The sequence below is a fragment of the Solanum stenotomum genome, chromosome 7 (genome assembly GCF_019186545.1).
Source record: "Solanum stenotomum isolate F172 chromosome 7, ASM1918654v1, whole genome shotgun sequence".
In the NCBI taxonomy this organism is placed as follows: Eukaryota; Viridiplantae; Streptophyta; class Magnoliopsida; order Solanales; family Solanaceae; genus Solanum; species Solanum stenotomum.
Genome location: NC_064288.1, coordinates 53504829 through 53519317, shown reverse-complemented (window position 1 = coordinate 53519317; position 14489 = coordinate 53504829). Strand labels below are relative to the sequence as shown.

General features: G+C 34.8%; 3 protein-coding genes across 4 annotated transcripts; all 3 read left to right on the top strand.

The window, feature by feature from the left end:
- The first annotated feature begins 686 nt into the window (after positions 1-686).
- Positions 687-3186, top strand: LOC125870874 (protein CHUP1, chloroplastic). Its single transcript, XM_049551423.1, has 2 exons — positions 687-1938; positions 2574-3186. Exons 1-2 carry the CDS (start codon positions 844-846, stop codon positions 3036-3038), a joined length of 1560 nt encoding a protein of 519 aa, XP_049407380.1. The 5' UTR covers positions 687-843; the 3' UTR covers positions 3039-3186.
- A 678-nt stretch (positions 3187-3864) lies between these two features.
- Positions 3865-10326, top strand: LOC125870489 (peptidyl-prolyl cis-trans isomerase FKBP16-4, chloroplastic). Its single transcript, XM_049550929.1, has 10 exons — positions 3865-4033; positions 4308-4454; positions 4992-5047; positions 5136-5191; positions 5495-5552; positions 6425-6499; positions 7412-7501; positions 8838-8915; positions 9939-9979; positions 10101-10326. The coding sequence occupies exons 1-10, from the start codon at positions 3961-3963 to the stop codon at positions 10126-10128; spliced, it is 702 nt and encodes a 233-aa protein (XP_049406886.1). The 5' UTR covers positions 3865-3960; the 3' UTR covers positions 10129-10326.
- Positions 10327-10472: 146 nt separating this feature from the next.
- On the top strand, positions 10473-13270 carry LOC125870488 (wall-associated receptor kinase-like 20). 2 transcript variants are annotated; one of them, XM_049550927.1, is made up of 2 exons: positions 10473-11987; positions 12141-13270. In XM_049550927.1, the coding sequence occupies exons 1-2, from the start codon at positions 11258-11260 to the stop codon at positions 13148-13150; spliced, it is 1740 nt and encodes a 579-aa protein (XP_049406884.1). In that variant the 5' UTR covers positions 10473-11257; the 3' UTR covers positions 13151-13270. The 2 variants fall into 2 exon arrangements, with proteins under 2 accessions (XP_049406884.1, XP_049406883.1); XM_049550926.1 differs by having other exon boundaries at positions 10473-13265.
- Positions 13271-14489: the final 1219 nt, after the last annotated feature.

Genomic DNA, 14489 nt, shown 5'->3' with positions numbered 1-14489 from the left:
TAAACTATAGCTATAGAGCACACTTAAGTTATTTTTGAGTGGCTATATGCGAAAATTCCCCTATTTTTATGTTTATATATCTATTAATCTCTTCTGTACAATCCTAGAAAGTGGATCTTGCAGAAGGAAAAGTTTCCCCACTATTTACTTTCATTACAAAATACACACGCGTTTACACATTGCAAAATAGTTAGTTGGACAAGAAAAGGACTAGTGGAAAACAACAATAACAATAATAAAATAAGATTTGTGGAGAATTAAGTGTAAGCACATTTTGTTCTTTTCTTAGAGATACATAGATTATTTTTTATAAACGTTCCGCTCAAAGAAAATAATCAAAAGTAATTAAAAAAAAAAAATAATCAAAGTACAAGAAACAACGTATAATAGTAAAAAAACAACAGATAATGACAAAACATGAACTACAATAAAATAATAGTATAAAAGTAAGGACTAATGCAAAAGAGAAGAAAACCAATTGAAAAAAAAAATCAACATTATATACTATTACATACACAATATCACATGCATATCATGGTGGAAATCAAATCAAGGGGGAAAAAGTTAATAATATTAAATATCAATGCCATGAGGAATTAGATTCCCCCAAAAAAGCATATGTAAGGAACTATTGAGTAGTCAAAAAGCAAACAAAAACACTATTTTTTTGACAAAAGATAGCTTAAAGCAAACACATAGGTAAAGAATCTATTAAGCTTTAAATTTGTTATAAACACCATTATTTCTTCACGTACAATTATACAACATACACCAAACAATCCATTTATAGAATCTTGATAGTTCAATTTCAACTCTCAAAAAACTTTAGATTAATTCATAAACATGGAAAACAATAGCTCAAAAGTAGAGATGATGAAGCCAGTATTCCTAAAGGCTGGAATACCAATAGCCCTCACTTTAGCTGGTTACATAATTGCCAAAATCACAACTAGAAAAATCTCAAATTTTCAAATTTCACCAATTCAAGAAAATACTCATGATGAGGTCTCAAGAAAAGATGAAAATGGTCATCAAAATCTTGAAATTTCAGAATCTTTATCTTGTATAGAAGCACATGATTATGATGATGATCATTGTTCTACAAATACCCTTTACAATGATTCATCAAAAAGTTTTGATCTTTATCAAAATAAATCCAAATTTCAAGCAAATCATCAGGAAATCTCAAGAAATGGAGATGGTCATCAAAATCTTGAAAATTCAGAAACTTTATCTTGTGTAGAAGCTAATGATAATAATCATTGTTCTACAAACACCCTTTACAAAGATTCAGCAGAAAGTTTCAATATTTATCAAGAAAAATGCAAAATTCAAGAAAATCATCATGAGTTTTCAAGAAATGAAGATGGTCATCAAAATCTTGAAAATTCAGAATCTTTATCTTGTATTGAAGCTAATGATGATGATCATTGTTCTACACATACCCTTTACAATGATGCATCAGAAAGTTTCAATCTTTATCAAGAAAAACACAAAATTCAAGAAGATATTAAGGCCAAATTTCAACACTATACTCACTTGAAAGAGAAAGAAATTGCACTTATGGATATGCAATACAAGTTGTTATTAGAGATCAATAAAGTTGAGTTCTTTAGTAAGGAAATTACACTAATGGAAGCAGAGAGCCAAAGATTTCAAAATATGGTAATTGAATATTTGAGAATTATGGAACTTCTTGATTTGTCAAATTCAGAAAATAGTTTGCTTCAAAAAAGAGTTAAGAAGCTTTTAAAGAAAATCAAAGAACATTCAAGAGTTGTGAAGGAGCAAAAATTTCAACTTGAAGCTAAGGAAAAAGAAATTTCAAGAAATCAAGAAGGGCTAGAAATGAAAGATCATGTCATCAAGGAAATGGAATTGGTAATTCAGCAGCTGAAAATGGAGCTGGAATTGGCAAAGACTTCAAATCAATCAAAGGTAGGTATTTTTAATAAACCGCGATTTAATTGATGGTCATTCAACTTTTAGTTAATTTAACGTATCAAAATCGTAAAACTATTTTAATAGTAGAAAAATAATTTAATCATATTTACATATCATAGAATCAACCTCGTGCACATGAAAATTTGATTATAAATACCAACAAATGAATCGAACCTCCACTAATAAATAACGTTGCTCGGAGATGAATAGTTAACTGCAGAGGATAAAGGTTGTTTAAGAAGAAAAAGTCGTTGGTTCTTTATGGTTTGTTTATTTGTGTTTTCTATCATAACAAGGAAAAATGCAAGTAGATCGCCGCATGTATAAAATGTAAAGCCATGTCAACAACTCACTTTATCGTAATATCCACTTCGCACCACCAAGAAAAACAATTCAACTTCAAGTTACATAATATCTACTCACCTAACATCATTTTTTGGTGTTTTTTTTTCTTGTGATATATATGCTTAATTGAGTTATATTTCCGTTATAAAAATTGGTTTTATGACTTTGATAGCAATAAACAAAAAGTTGAATGACCATCCACGAAACTAATCCGTTTATTTATTTCACATACATGAAATTGTGAATACATTGTATTGAAATGTTGTTAATTCCTTGTTTTGCAGAATGATGTAGAAGTTGTGACAATAGAAGATTACAAAGAATTGGTAAATGAACTAGAGCAATTGCAAAAGGAGAAAGCTAGTGAAGACAAAGAGCTAATATACTTAAGATGGTGCAATGCATGTTTAAGACATGAATTAATGAGAAGAAATCAAGAACAAATGGAACAAGGGAAAAAACAAGAATTGAATTTGGGAGAAGAAAATAGAGAAAATGTTGAAGAATTTGTACCAAAAGTACATGATTTAATAATTGGGAGGAGTTCATCAGTTGGGCATAATGAATCTTGCTTAAATTCACCTATTAATGATCATTCAAAAAGGAGAAAATTAATGCAAAAGTTCAAGAAATGGGTAGAGGGAAGTGATAAAATGAAAAATGAAACAAATTGCTTTAAGAGGCATTGTGTTTCTGATCATACTGAGGATTTGATTCATCCTGCTAGAAAATCATGCTCTAGTGCCTAATTATGTGACTATATATTTGTAATAATTCCTTCATGATTTGTGGTTGGTAAAAACTTACCCGCATTGAATGTTTACACTAAATTTTTTTAATTGAAATATTCAAAATAGTCTCATAAACTTGTACCGTATAATAGATGAATCTATTACTATCCTTGTGTTCTGAACTTGATTCTTGGTACAAATGGAGGAGCAAAGAACTCTAGTTTTAGTTATGTTTTACTTTTATTATTGCTTAATTTGAGATTGAATCTTTAGAACCATTTGCTTAAGAGGTTCGGGACCTTTATAGTCATAACTCTTCCTACGGTTTTACCTTCTTCTGTAATAGTGATCTATCCCATCAATCCACTGATCGAGTTTTAATGTATCTTTGTCTAGTGAGGGTTGTCTAGTCTCCTCGGCCTCACTTGCCTATCTCAGTAGGAAGTTGGAGTTATCTCCAATTTTGAAAACAGTAATGTAAATGTATAATATGTGTTTGCATGAAACAAGTGCGCTCAATTATATGTTGTATTTGTAATTTCTTTATCAACACATTTTTTCACTGATTCTACGTCGAAGACTTATGCATATCTCAATTAATTAATCACTCAATTACTATAATAAACACAAGCACAAGTATGATCTTTTCTAGTATTCCTTAGGGAAAAAAAGAAGAGAAAATAGAGTAGCATGTGCTAGTCCAATTTTTTATTTTTTGGTTTAGTTATTTAATGCTTAAAACTTATTGCACTTGTTTACATAAATAAGTTGAGTATAAGTTGAAAGGGAAAATTGCCATGGGTCCTAAGTGATATATACAAATTGTGGTTCATATTGAGGATGTTATCTCTATTTTCCCTCTTCTTCTCTAACAAAAGATGACACACATAGAGAGAAGATGAAAATAATAATCTTATTGCTACTTCCATAACTGTCAAGAATGGATCTTCTCCTCTACCATCCCCTCAAAGCCACCCCTTTCCTCAACTCTCTCCCCTCAACTCCCTTCTCAGGTAACTCTCTCTCTCTCACACACACAGAAGATGAAAAGATTACTAATTGAAGCTAAAGTTTGAATCTTGAACTTCTAGGAAACAGACCCATGTCACTAATTGAAGCTAAAGTTTGAATCTTTAACTTGTAGGAAACTGACCCATGTGACTAATTGAAGCTAAAGTTTGAATCTTTAACTTGTAGGATGGCCAATGTTACTAATTGAAGCTAAAGTTTGAATCTTGAACTTGTAGGAAACAGACCCATGTTAAAGTTTGAATGTTGAATTTACAGGAAACAGACCCTTTTCAGCCAACTGGAGTAGAACATCTTTACCTTGTGTTTGCTTGTCAAAATCATCATCTTTGGATGTTCCAGAAAAAAATATTTCTCAGCAGAATGAAGGAAGAAGGGCAATGATGGGCTCTTTTCTTATAGCTGGTAGCTCTCTTCATTTCTATTTCTTGGTTTTCAGTCTTCAAATTTCATCATTTTGAAACACATTGAGTTGTAGAATGCTAGAATCAATAGAATTTCTTGAAATTTGTTGCTAATTATCATTTGTAGATGTTATACCCCATAGAATAAACTTGTATGATTGGTTCATAGAAAAGCACCCTACATACCGCTACGAAAGCAGGTATCCGTGGAATTGGATGTGCGTGTAAGCTGGCCCGGACACGACCTTTATAAAAAAAGAAAAAGAAAAACTCCATCACTTTCTGTTCTCGTCATTTTAATACTTTTGCATTCTAGTTCTGTGTAAAGTGTTAATTGGTATTTTATTGTATGACTGTCCATTAAGAGTATTGGTAGTTGTTTCAGATTTCTTTTCAAGTTTTTTGATAGATTATTACTTATTTCTCACCCCCTTGGGATGCGGCCCTTCCGGCCTTCCCTGGTTTGTATGAATGTGGGATGCTTTGTACATCAAGTTGCCTTTTAGTTATTACTTATTTGATCTCTTTCACTACTCAGCTGCTGGACTTTGCCTCTGTGATGTGGCTGGAGCCGCTAGTACAAGCAGAAGAGCTGTAAGAATAACTTCCATCTGCCTTATATGGATGCTGAGAATGCTCTCTTCTGTATTTATGGAAATTTTGTGTATTTTTCTTTTTGCAGCTCAGGGGAGCAAAAATACCAGAGAGCGAGTACACAACTCTTCCAAATGGTCTAAAGTTAGTATACAATTTTGAAGCATCTGAGTACTGTTTTCCCTACATTTGGATTCCTTTTACATGTGGTTGTTACACAAATTATAAAATCCCTTGGACTTGAAACAAGATTACTGTAGCTAACTCGAGTCTAGGGACGCAATATCTTAGCTCAACATATAATGTACACATTTTCTCATGCAACATTGTCCTCCTACAATAAAGGAAAAGAAATACGTATTCGTCCATCTAATTTTGAGGCTAGATTTGTGATTTCCTGCCTTATTTGTGGATTATTCACTTTATTCTTCGGTGTAAATCTCTCAGGTATTATGACTTGAAGGTCGGCGCTGGAGCTGAAGTAGTGAAGGGATCTAGAGTTGCAGTACGGTTGTGCCAAAGTTGAATTGAGTATCTAAGTACAATGTTTGATTTATCTCGAAAAACATATTTGTATAAGTTAATATGCAACACTACATCATTAATAATCCACCATTAAGTGCATTGTATAGGTAAAATGTACCTTCTTTGTTTGAGCTTTCTAGATAGCAGTTCCACAGCTTCCAAGCTTTTCTAGTTTAGAGCAAAACACTTTGAGATCATTGCATCACATGTGATATACTAATATTGACTCATAGGATTTATATTAAGAACTAATCAGACAACAGGATGTAATAGATTGCTGTCCTGTATGGAAGTTTCAGGGGCTTTTGTTTGAGGTTCAAATTTCCTCCTGAGCCCCAAAAGGATCTCTGTTATGGTGACATGTTGCCACTTCTCATTCCACAACCACTACTTGTCTTGCACCCTCCACAATGCTTTTCTGAAGTTCAGGCCAGCACGATATCGTTAGAGTGGTATTTAGGATAGAATTATACAAGAACCGAAATAACCAATCATGTTGATCCCACTACCAATGAGTCAAATGAAGCTAAAAACGACATCTCAGTAAATGCTTCATCAATCTAAATTATTTAGTTCATAGGTTACAAGGAATGCCATAGACCTTTCATGAATTGTTTAATGGTATTGGTGATCTCTTTGTTTATCGTAACAGTTAGGCATGTCACATGTCAATGTTGCCCTTGAAACCTTATATTTTGAGTCATTTTATGATATATTTGAAAATGTAATGCATGTAGTCTCTCTGTACTTTGCAGTTTCTTTGTTCATACTCAAGTATAATATATTTGTCAGAAATCTAGATTTACAGAATGCTTCTTAAAATCTGAATTGTTTATTATGTCATAATTCTAGATCCACTACGTTGCTAAATGGAGGAACATCACATTCATGACAAGTAGACAAGGAATGGGAGTTGGTGGTGGAACAGTAAGATTCATCTGCTTTATTTTTTCCAACCTGTATAATTTGTATGGCAAATATCAGGAAATCTTAGCAGCTCAGTTGGTTGGCTGACTACCTGAACTTTTCTCCTTGTTGGTGAGGATTCGCTTCCCCACCTTGTAATCCCCTTCCCCATTTCCCCTTTAGAAAAAAAAAGTATTGGAAATATCAGATTCAAGCTTCAAGTGTGGAAACCTGCTACATGTGAAACAATGAATACTATTGCATGATTAGTCAAGGCACACCTTGGAAAGCTAGATTAGAACTCAAGCACCTTCATTTGAAATGTTTTGTATAGAAACCTTAGGTATAATTGTGTTATGACATTCCCGTTAGCTTAATTGATAGATTGATGTCATTTCCCTGCTTCTGGACAATGCCTATGTAATATTTCTGCTTCATGTTTATTTAATAGTACTTGATTTGGAAATTTTGTCAATTCTCATAATCCAGTTCTATATGATACCTAATTGGAGAGGAATCATTTCATGGGAAACTACAAATAAATGATTACATTGAGTAAAGCAAGAGCCAAAATATATTGTCATTCTTTCTAAGTTTTTGAGTATCCATAGTCGTCCCTTTGAAAGTGATACTGGGAACATCCATCCTCTAAGAGATATGAAGAACTATAGAAACTTTTCTTACTTTCCTCTACCTTTGTACAGTTTGCCTGGTTTTGATTTAAGATTTCGTTAATTCAATTTGCTTGGGTTTGGCAGCATTATGGTTACGATGTGCTTGATCTGGGTATAATATCAAAATGATCAGGAATTAATTTGTATTTGTGATGGAGTGGTATTCTCTACGTCTATCGTACAATGAGCTACGTGACTTACTTTTTCTGTTTTTGAGATGCCATCATGTTTCTTATCCAATATCCTTTACTTCCTGTAGCCATATGGATTTGACGTGGGTCAATCAGAAAGGGGAACAGTTCTTAAAGGATTAGATCTCGGTGTTCAAGGGATGCGAGTAGGAGGACAGGTGAGACAATTACCTTAATTGTACTTTCATCACATTCAGGATATTTCTCAATTGAACTGCATAACCCTCTAATGGAGTTTCCTGAGGAGAGGCATATGCTAAAAGCTTGTTTTTTTGTATATTTTATTTTTTCTAATTTGAAGAGTCAACTTCATGCCCCCGTCGAACCTCCTGCTCTAATTGTGTGATCAATATTCAACTGCTAAAGTTTTCTAAGCTTTTCAGTGTTAGCTTCCTCAAAATGAGAAAATGGGAACAATTTGAAATGAAAATCCAACATTATTGCTGAAGTCAGATCAAAAGAAGAAGAAATAAAATAGGATAGCTCAAACTGAAGGAATGATACAGGACTTCTATGCAGTAAGAAGAGATCGGACAAACTACAATTGAAGTTCCGTCGAGCAGTTCTAAGACGAGTAATGCTTTATGGGGTGAATTGGGCTTCTAATGTGAAAAAATGCTTAAGATGGGTGCCCTTGAAATGTAGATGTTAAATTTTGATGTGCGATCATACAAGATTAGAAATTATAACATCTAGCAAATTTGCACAAGTGGATATATATAGAAGATAACCTGAGAGAATGCTGCTAAGATGGTCTGGTTATGTCCTAAATAGACCTACAAATGCATAGATCCAATGGGTGCGACAATGTGATGATTGAATGTTTTAAAAGGAAATGTTGTAAACCTAAAGTCAACATTGGGGAAGTTAACTCAAGAGGCCTGCAGTCTCTAGATCTAGTGCAGACTTAACTAAGAACTAAACACGATAAAAGAAAAAGATCTATATAGGTAATGCCAACTAGTTGAGAATAAGACTTAGTTGTTATTATTACACTCACATTAGGTTTGACTTTTCCACAAGTCCTCCTTATCTAAATGAAGACTTGAATATCAGTATAAGAATAAATGTGAGATTTTAGAGAACCTCTAGTTGCAGAGAAACTCTACTTGCCTTGAAAGAGAAACTATTTAGTTATTGTAATGAAATGTGCCCGAATAGAGCATGGATATAGAGGATTCATATTAATGTATTGGAATTGAGGCATAATTGGTTGAAAGTATAATTGTGGTCACATTAATGAGATCATCCTGTACTTGATAGTCAGTGCACAAAACATTTAAGTATATGTAGGCTTTTCATCAGAATGTCCTTTAGGTTCTAGCTTTTCCCTGAGCTTAGAATAATGAACTACAACTAATTAAGTCATAATTCAGGGTGTCATGCTGATGACCGATGAAATTTAACTCAGCATAGTTGCATCAATAATGATGGATTAATTACTTTACACGGAGGCAATAAACATTTGAAAATGAAAATGTTATGTATTTGCAGCGCCTGCTCATCGTTCCTCCTGAGCTAGCTTATGGGAAAAAAGGCGTGCAGGAAATTCCTCCAAATGCAACAATTGAGGTATCATTTTGTCGTTGCATTCATGTGCTTATACCGAAATTCCAAGAAAGACTAATCTTGTTTATCAAATAGTTTCTGATGGCCATTTGGATTCAACCGTTTTGCACCTATTGTGGTCTATTAAACCTTTAAGTTGGTCTGTGGAATGCAAAATGCTGTCTTTACCTTTTCGCTATGAAAGATCATCATCATCACTCTTTTAGAATAACTTATCAGAATCATCAAATATGTGGTTAGCAGAAAACCTTTCTAATGGGAGCCTTCACCGTGAACCAGAGATTTGTGTTGATAGAAATATCGTGTTGGCATCTAACAGATGCAGAACATTCTTATCAACAGAAAAGTGTATTCTGCACCTATGGAATTTTATCTTTCTTGGGAAAAGTATGTGGGTGTGCAAAATACATCAGCCTCATAAAAGTGTAAACCTCCGAAAACAAAGATGACATAATCTTTAAAATATTTTTTTTTATGTGGTCACTTGTTAGCTTTATTCTTTGTAAAAAAGAACGACCCCGAAGAAATGTTATATGAAAATTCTTTAAGTCCTTTTCCAAACTGAGTGACATGCGCTTGAGCTAAACCTTTTAGAGAAATGAAAACCATAAAATCTGCTACCTCCTACACATTCTCCCCCTTGTAATAATGTGGTGATATTGCAGTAGCCTGATAAAACTAGCAACTTTGTAGTTTGAACGAAAACCTCAAACTGAGAACAAATGTAGAGAAACTTTAAAATTTGTGTCAAGACTGTAACATTATATATAACCCCCACAATTAACAGCTGCACCTTGGATCACAACATCATTTTCTAATTAGTTTTCTGCCCCAGTTCCGTGCAAGCTAACCCAAACACCCCCTCTACCCAAAAGAACAAAAATATCAGTTTTCCGCCACACCATTTTGCCAGTTTCATCTATCATAATTTACTTATTCTTGAAATGGATGGTATTATCTCTAACATTATTATGCGGTCATTGTATCTTTATTACTTCTTTTACCTACTGATTTTTAAATCTACAGATGGATATTGAACTGCTGTCTATTAAACAAAGCCCATTCGGGTGAGTAGCCAACTTTTAGAATATTCAAAAAATTAATGGACTTATTTCCTTGATTTAGCTTCATTATCCTCAGCATCTTATGTATTTACTGTACATTCCTATTTTTTTTCTTTCGGTGCAGAACTCCTGTCAAAATTGTTGAAGGATAACCACAGTGTTCACCTACTTCATGTTATATTGATTCATCACCTGAAAAGCACTCAGCCTATTGTATGAGTTTTTAGAATACTAAGAGATCTGCTTCTGATTTGGTATTTTACCAGGAAAATGTCCCTAAATATGTTAATATCGTATAGTTCAAACTCATTTTCATGTTATGAGATTCAAATTGCTTTGAGCATATAAAAGGGCTGTAAGGACTTGTTCGAGAATAACCCCAAAGAAATGCCAGTGATAAAATTCAGATATGGATAACTGAATCAACCAGGGGTGAAGCAACTAGTTCCCAGAGATATAAATAGTACAAAAGACATTAAGACTTAGTTTAGGACAAATTCAGCTCTGTAAGAGTCATTCAGGTGTCAAATTTCACCGTCTTGGAAAAAATTCTTAGCTTCTCATTGGCTAGATTATGACATTTATAGTGTCTACCAAGATGGCTTATACTTCTCATTATGGCTTGCAGTCCTCTCTCTTTATAGATTTTAGTTACTGAATTTTATATTGGCACAGTGGTTTACATACTTCTTGCAGACTGCATTATTATATAGTGATGAGGTAATAGAGGACTGCTGCACATGTATATTTATTGACAACTTGCAAAGTAATTATGTGGAACTGAAATCATCCTTAGAATTCGTTTCTCTGTTGTTATCCTTCTTTAGGCAAGTTCTTTCCTTAATAAGCAAAGATTATATACCTCTTTCCAGAAAGTGCTAATTGAATTGCAGGTATAATAAAAATATTCTACAGGCAGAATTGTAGGATAAGGTTGTGTACAATAGACCCTTGTGGTCCGGCCCTTCCCCGGACACGCGCATAGCGGGAGCTTAGTGCACTGGGCTGCCCTTTTTGTGTTTGTCACCTTCAGATAAGAATCCCTTTGCTCAATGATTGCCAAAGCTTTTTGCTTTTACTAGATTCTTTTGAATACTTCCTTTTCATTTTTCATTCACCCACTTTATTCTCTTTCCTTTGCCTATATTTACCTAGATTCTTTTGAATACTTCCTTTTCATTTTTCATTCACCCACTTTATTCTCTTTCCTTTGCCTATATTTACCCCCTTATGAAATCCTTTCTACCATAATATTTTCAACCTCTTCTTTGCTCTCACAAAATGACCATGACTATTCTTTACAGGAGGAAAACTAACCTGTATGTCTTACTGTTACTCCACTTCTTTTGTTACTCTTGTTCCCAAAAGACATGTCCAAACTGTGGTTCTCTAGAAGTTCCATATCCCTTGAGCACGAATCCCAACTGTGGCAACCCTGACTATTCTATCCGTTGTGATCCTCACTCTCACAAGCTCTATCTTGATACCCTTAATGGAAGCTCTTATGTCATCCTCAGAATTATGGCCTCGTTCCAGCGTATGGTGGTGCAACCATCACCCTGGATGCCTGGTACCTGTGTTACACAAGACATGTCAGTGAGTGAGGGACTGTGGTTGAACCAGACTATTCCGTTTAACGTTACTTCTTCTAACACTATCTTCTTATTTAATTGTTCTCCTCGTCTTCTAGTATCCCCTTTAAATTGCACACCTTCTAGCTTGTGCCATAAATATCTGCTTAGCTCTGGACATGTAGATGCTAAAAGGGAACTTCAGTGTGCAAGTGATGTTGATCCATGTTGCACATTTATTGCTGGCGGTATGCCCTCAGCATACAAGATACGCCTGCATATCTCGGGTTGCCAAGCATTTAGAAGCATTCTACACTTGGATGCTATGAAGCCAGCTAATGAATGGGAAGAGGGATTGGAAATTCAATGGTCTCCTCCACCCGAGCCACACTGTAAATCACAATCTGATTGCTCTGGAGCTTCTACATGTTCACCTTCTGGTAAAAACGGTGTCTTTCGCTGTTTTTGCAATCGTGACTATTATTGGAACCAAAGTCTAGGAAATTGCATGAAGAAGAAACACTCTGGTTTTGTATTAAATATATCTATTGGGATTGCCTTGTTTTCGGCTTTTGCTGTTGTGGTGATTGCAGTTGCTTTGAAAAGATCAGGAAGAGTCTCAGCCAGGGCTAGGCTTGCTAAGGCAAGAGAAGACATTCTAAAATCAAACAATGGTGGAAAACCGGCCAGGATGTTTTGTCTTAAGGAGATGAAGAAAGCTACAAATGGATTCTCAAAAGACAAAATCTTGGGCCATGGTGGTTTCGGAGAAGTTTATAAAGGCGAGCTTCACGATGGAACGATTGTAGCAGTAAAGTTAGCCAAAGTGGGAAATGTCAAGAGCACTCAACAAGTACTCAATGAAGTTGGGATCCTTTCTCAAGTCAATCACAGGAACCTGGTCAAGCTTTTAGGGTGCTGCATAGAAGCTGAACAGCCTTTGATGATTTACGAATACATTTCCAACGGAACCCTCCACGATCATCTTCATGGTAAGTACTCCACCTTTCTTGACTGGAAAACAAGGTTGAAAATTGCTTCACAAACTGCAGAAGCATTGGCTTATCTTCACTCAACTGCTTACCCTCCCATCTACCATAGAGATGTCAAATCTACAAACATACTCCTGGATAACGAATTCAATGCCAAAGTTTCCGACTTTGGGATATCAAGATTGGCTTGTCCAGGGTTGAGTCATGTGTCCACTTGTGCTCAGGGTACATTAGGTTACTTAGACCCTGAATATTTTCGCAACTACCAGCTAACCGATAAAAGTGATGTTTACAGCTTTGGGGTTGTGTTACTAGAATTTCTTACTTCTCAGAAGGCAGTTGACTTCTCACGAGACGAAAATAGTGTCAACTTGGTCTCTTATGTCATTCAGCAAGAAAACCACGGTTCAGTTATGGATGTAGTGGACAGGCGCTTGCTTGGCGAGGAGCCTTTGACTAATGTAACTACTGGTATGGACTCGTTCTTGGCGCTTGCACTTTCGTGTTTAAGAGAAACGAAGACAGAGAGACCCTGCATGAAAGATGTAGTTCAGCAACTTCACTGCATAAGTGAAATAGTTGATCAAGAAGAGCCTATTGAGGTTAGTTAGAAGTATCATAGTCCTAGAAGAAAAAAAAATGTCACTGGTCTTGATCTTTTAAAATTCATATTCGTGTAAAGAAGAATTTTATAAAAGGCATGGATCTTTTTGTTGTACTTTGAGGTTGGGATCAGATACTTCTTTTTCTTACACTGGAAAAGTTAAAGAAGGGACCGTTGGCATAACTAGTAAAGTTGTTGTCATGCGGAAGGTCAAGGGTTCGAGCTGCCGAAACATTCTATTGCAAAAATGCAGGGTAACTTGTGGTTAGTGCACCGGGCTACTCTTTTTCCAAAGATTGACTATTCTAGCTTAATTAAAATTAATTTTTTTTGAATCCTTTTATTTGCGAGGAGCCGGTGTTTAGAATTCACATTGAGGTCCTTACTTTCCTAGATTGGTGCCGCTCAAGGACCATTAAGTGGGGGATGAGCTCCCTACTATAATATTATTTTTTTTCATTCTCATAGCTAGAACCCGAAATCTTTGGTCTAGGGTGGAGGGATCTTATCCATCCGACCATAACTCTCGATGGGATCAGATGCCTTACTTTGTCCAAAAAGCAGGATAGACAGTTTATGGATTGCAACTATGTGATAGTTTTGAATTTTGAATAGAATTTAGTATATTTGGTTATGCACTTTGCACTTAGAAGTCAACTAACATTTTTACTTATATTATATTTACTCTGCAAAATTATGATAATTCTTTTATATTTTATGGACTTTTGGGTGGATTCCCAATTTGAGAGGACCACAAGTCCACAAACTGTAATACTTGTTGAAGTGCTAATGTTAAGACAAATCAGTGTATCCACTCGCAGTTTGACACGTAGTCAATCCTTTCCTCTCTTTTGTTTTTGGTTTTCCATTTGATGTCCGGAACCCACATTGGAGCTCCGACTAAATTTGGATCGCACTTTACGGAGCCCATTTGGGGTGGCGCTCCCAACAAGATTTTTTACATACCTAAGATTCGACCCAAGACCTTTGGTTAAGGATGAAGTAATCACACCATTGCACTACAACTCATGTTGGTTCCTCTCTTTTTTTTAATGCTTCCTTCAAAGGACTTTTTTTCAGTTATCATTATCAAAATTCGAAATCAAGAGCTAAAATTAAAGATGAAGGAATCATGAACTTTCCACCACAATACATGTTGGTCAATCTTTTCCTTTTTTTTAGAGTATTTGCAACAGTAAAAATATTCATCATAACAATTTGACAAAACAATTAAAGGCATTCATCACAAGTGATAACAAAAGAAAAAGCATAAGCTTTTGAGAATGGACATAATAAAAATAAGAAAACAAATAAATAAATTTACTAAGTGGTATAATCATGATATG

Bases quoted from the DNA above. Each gene is read 5' to 3' on its own strand.
- LOC125870874 (XM_049551423.1), top strand. From the start codon at position 844: ATGGAAAACAATAGCTCAAAAGTAGAGATGATGAAGCCAGTATTCCTA. The intron at 1,939-2,573 runs GTAGGTATTTTT...CTTGTTTTGCAG, and splicing joins AGACTTCAAATCAATCAAAG to AATGATGTAGAAGTTGTGAC.
- LOC125870489 (XM_049550929.1), top strand. From the start codon at position 3,961: ATGGATCTTCTCCTCTACCATCCCCTCAAAGCCACCCCTTTCCTCAAC. The intron at 5,048-5,135 runs GTAAGAATAACT...TTCTTTTTGCAG, and splicing joins CTAGTACAAGCAGAAGAGCT to CTCAGGGGAGCAAAAATACC. The intron at 5,192-5,494 runs GTTAGTATACAA...TAAATCTCTCAG, and splicing joins ACTCTTCCAAATGGTCTAAA to GTATTATGACTTGAAGGTCG.
- LOC125870488 (XM_049550926.1), top strand. From the start codon at position 11,258: ATGACCATGACTATTCTTTACAGGAGGAAAACTAACCTGTATGTCTTA.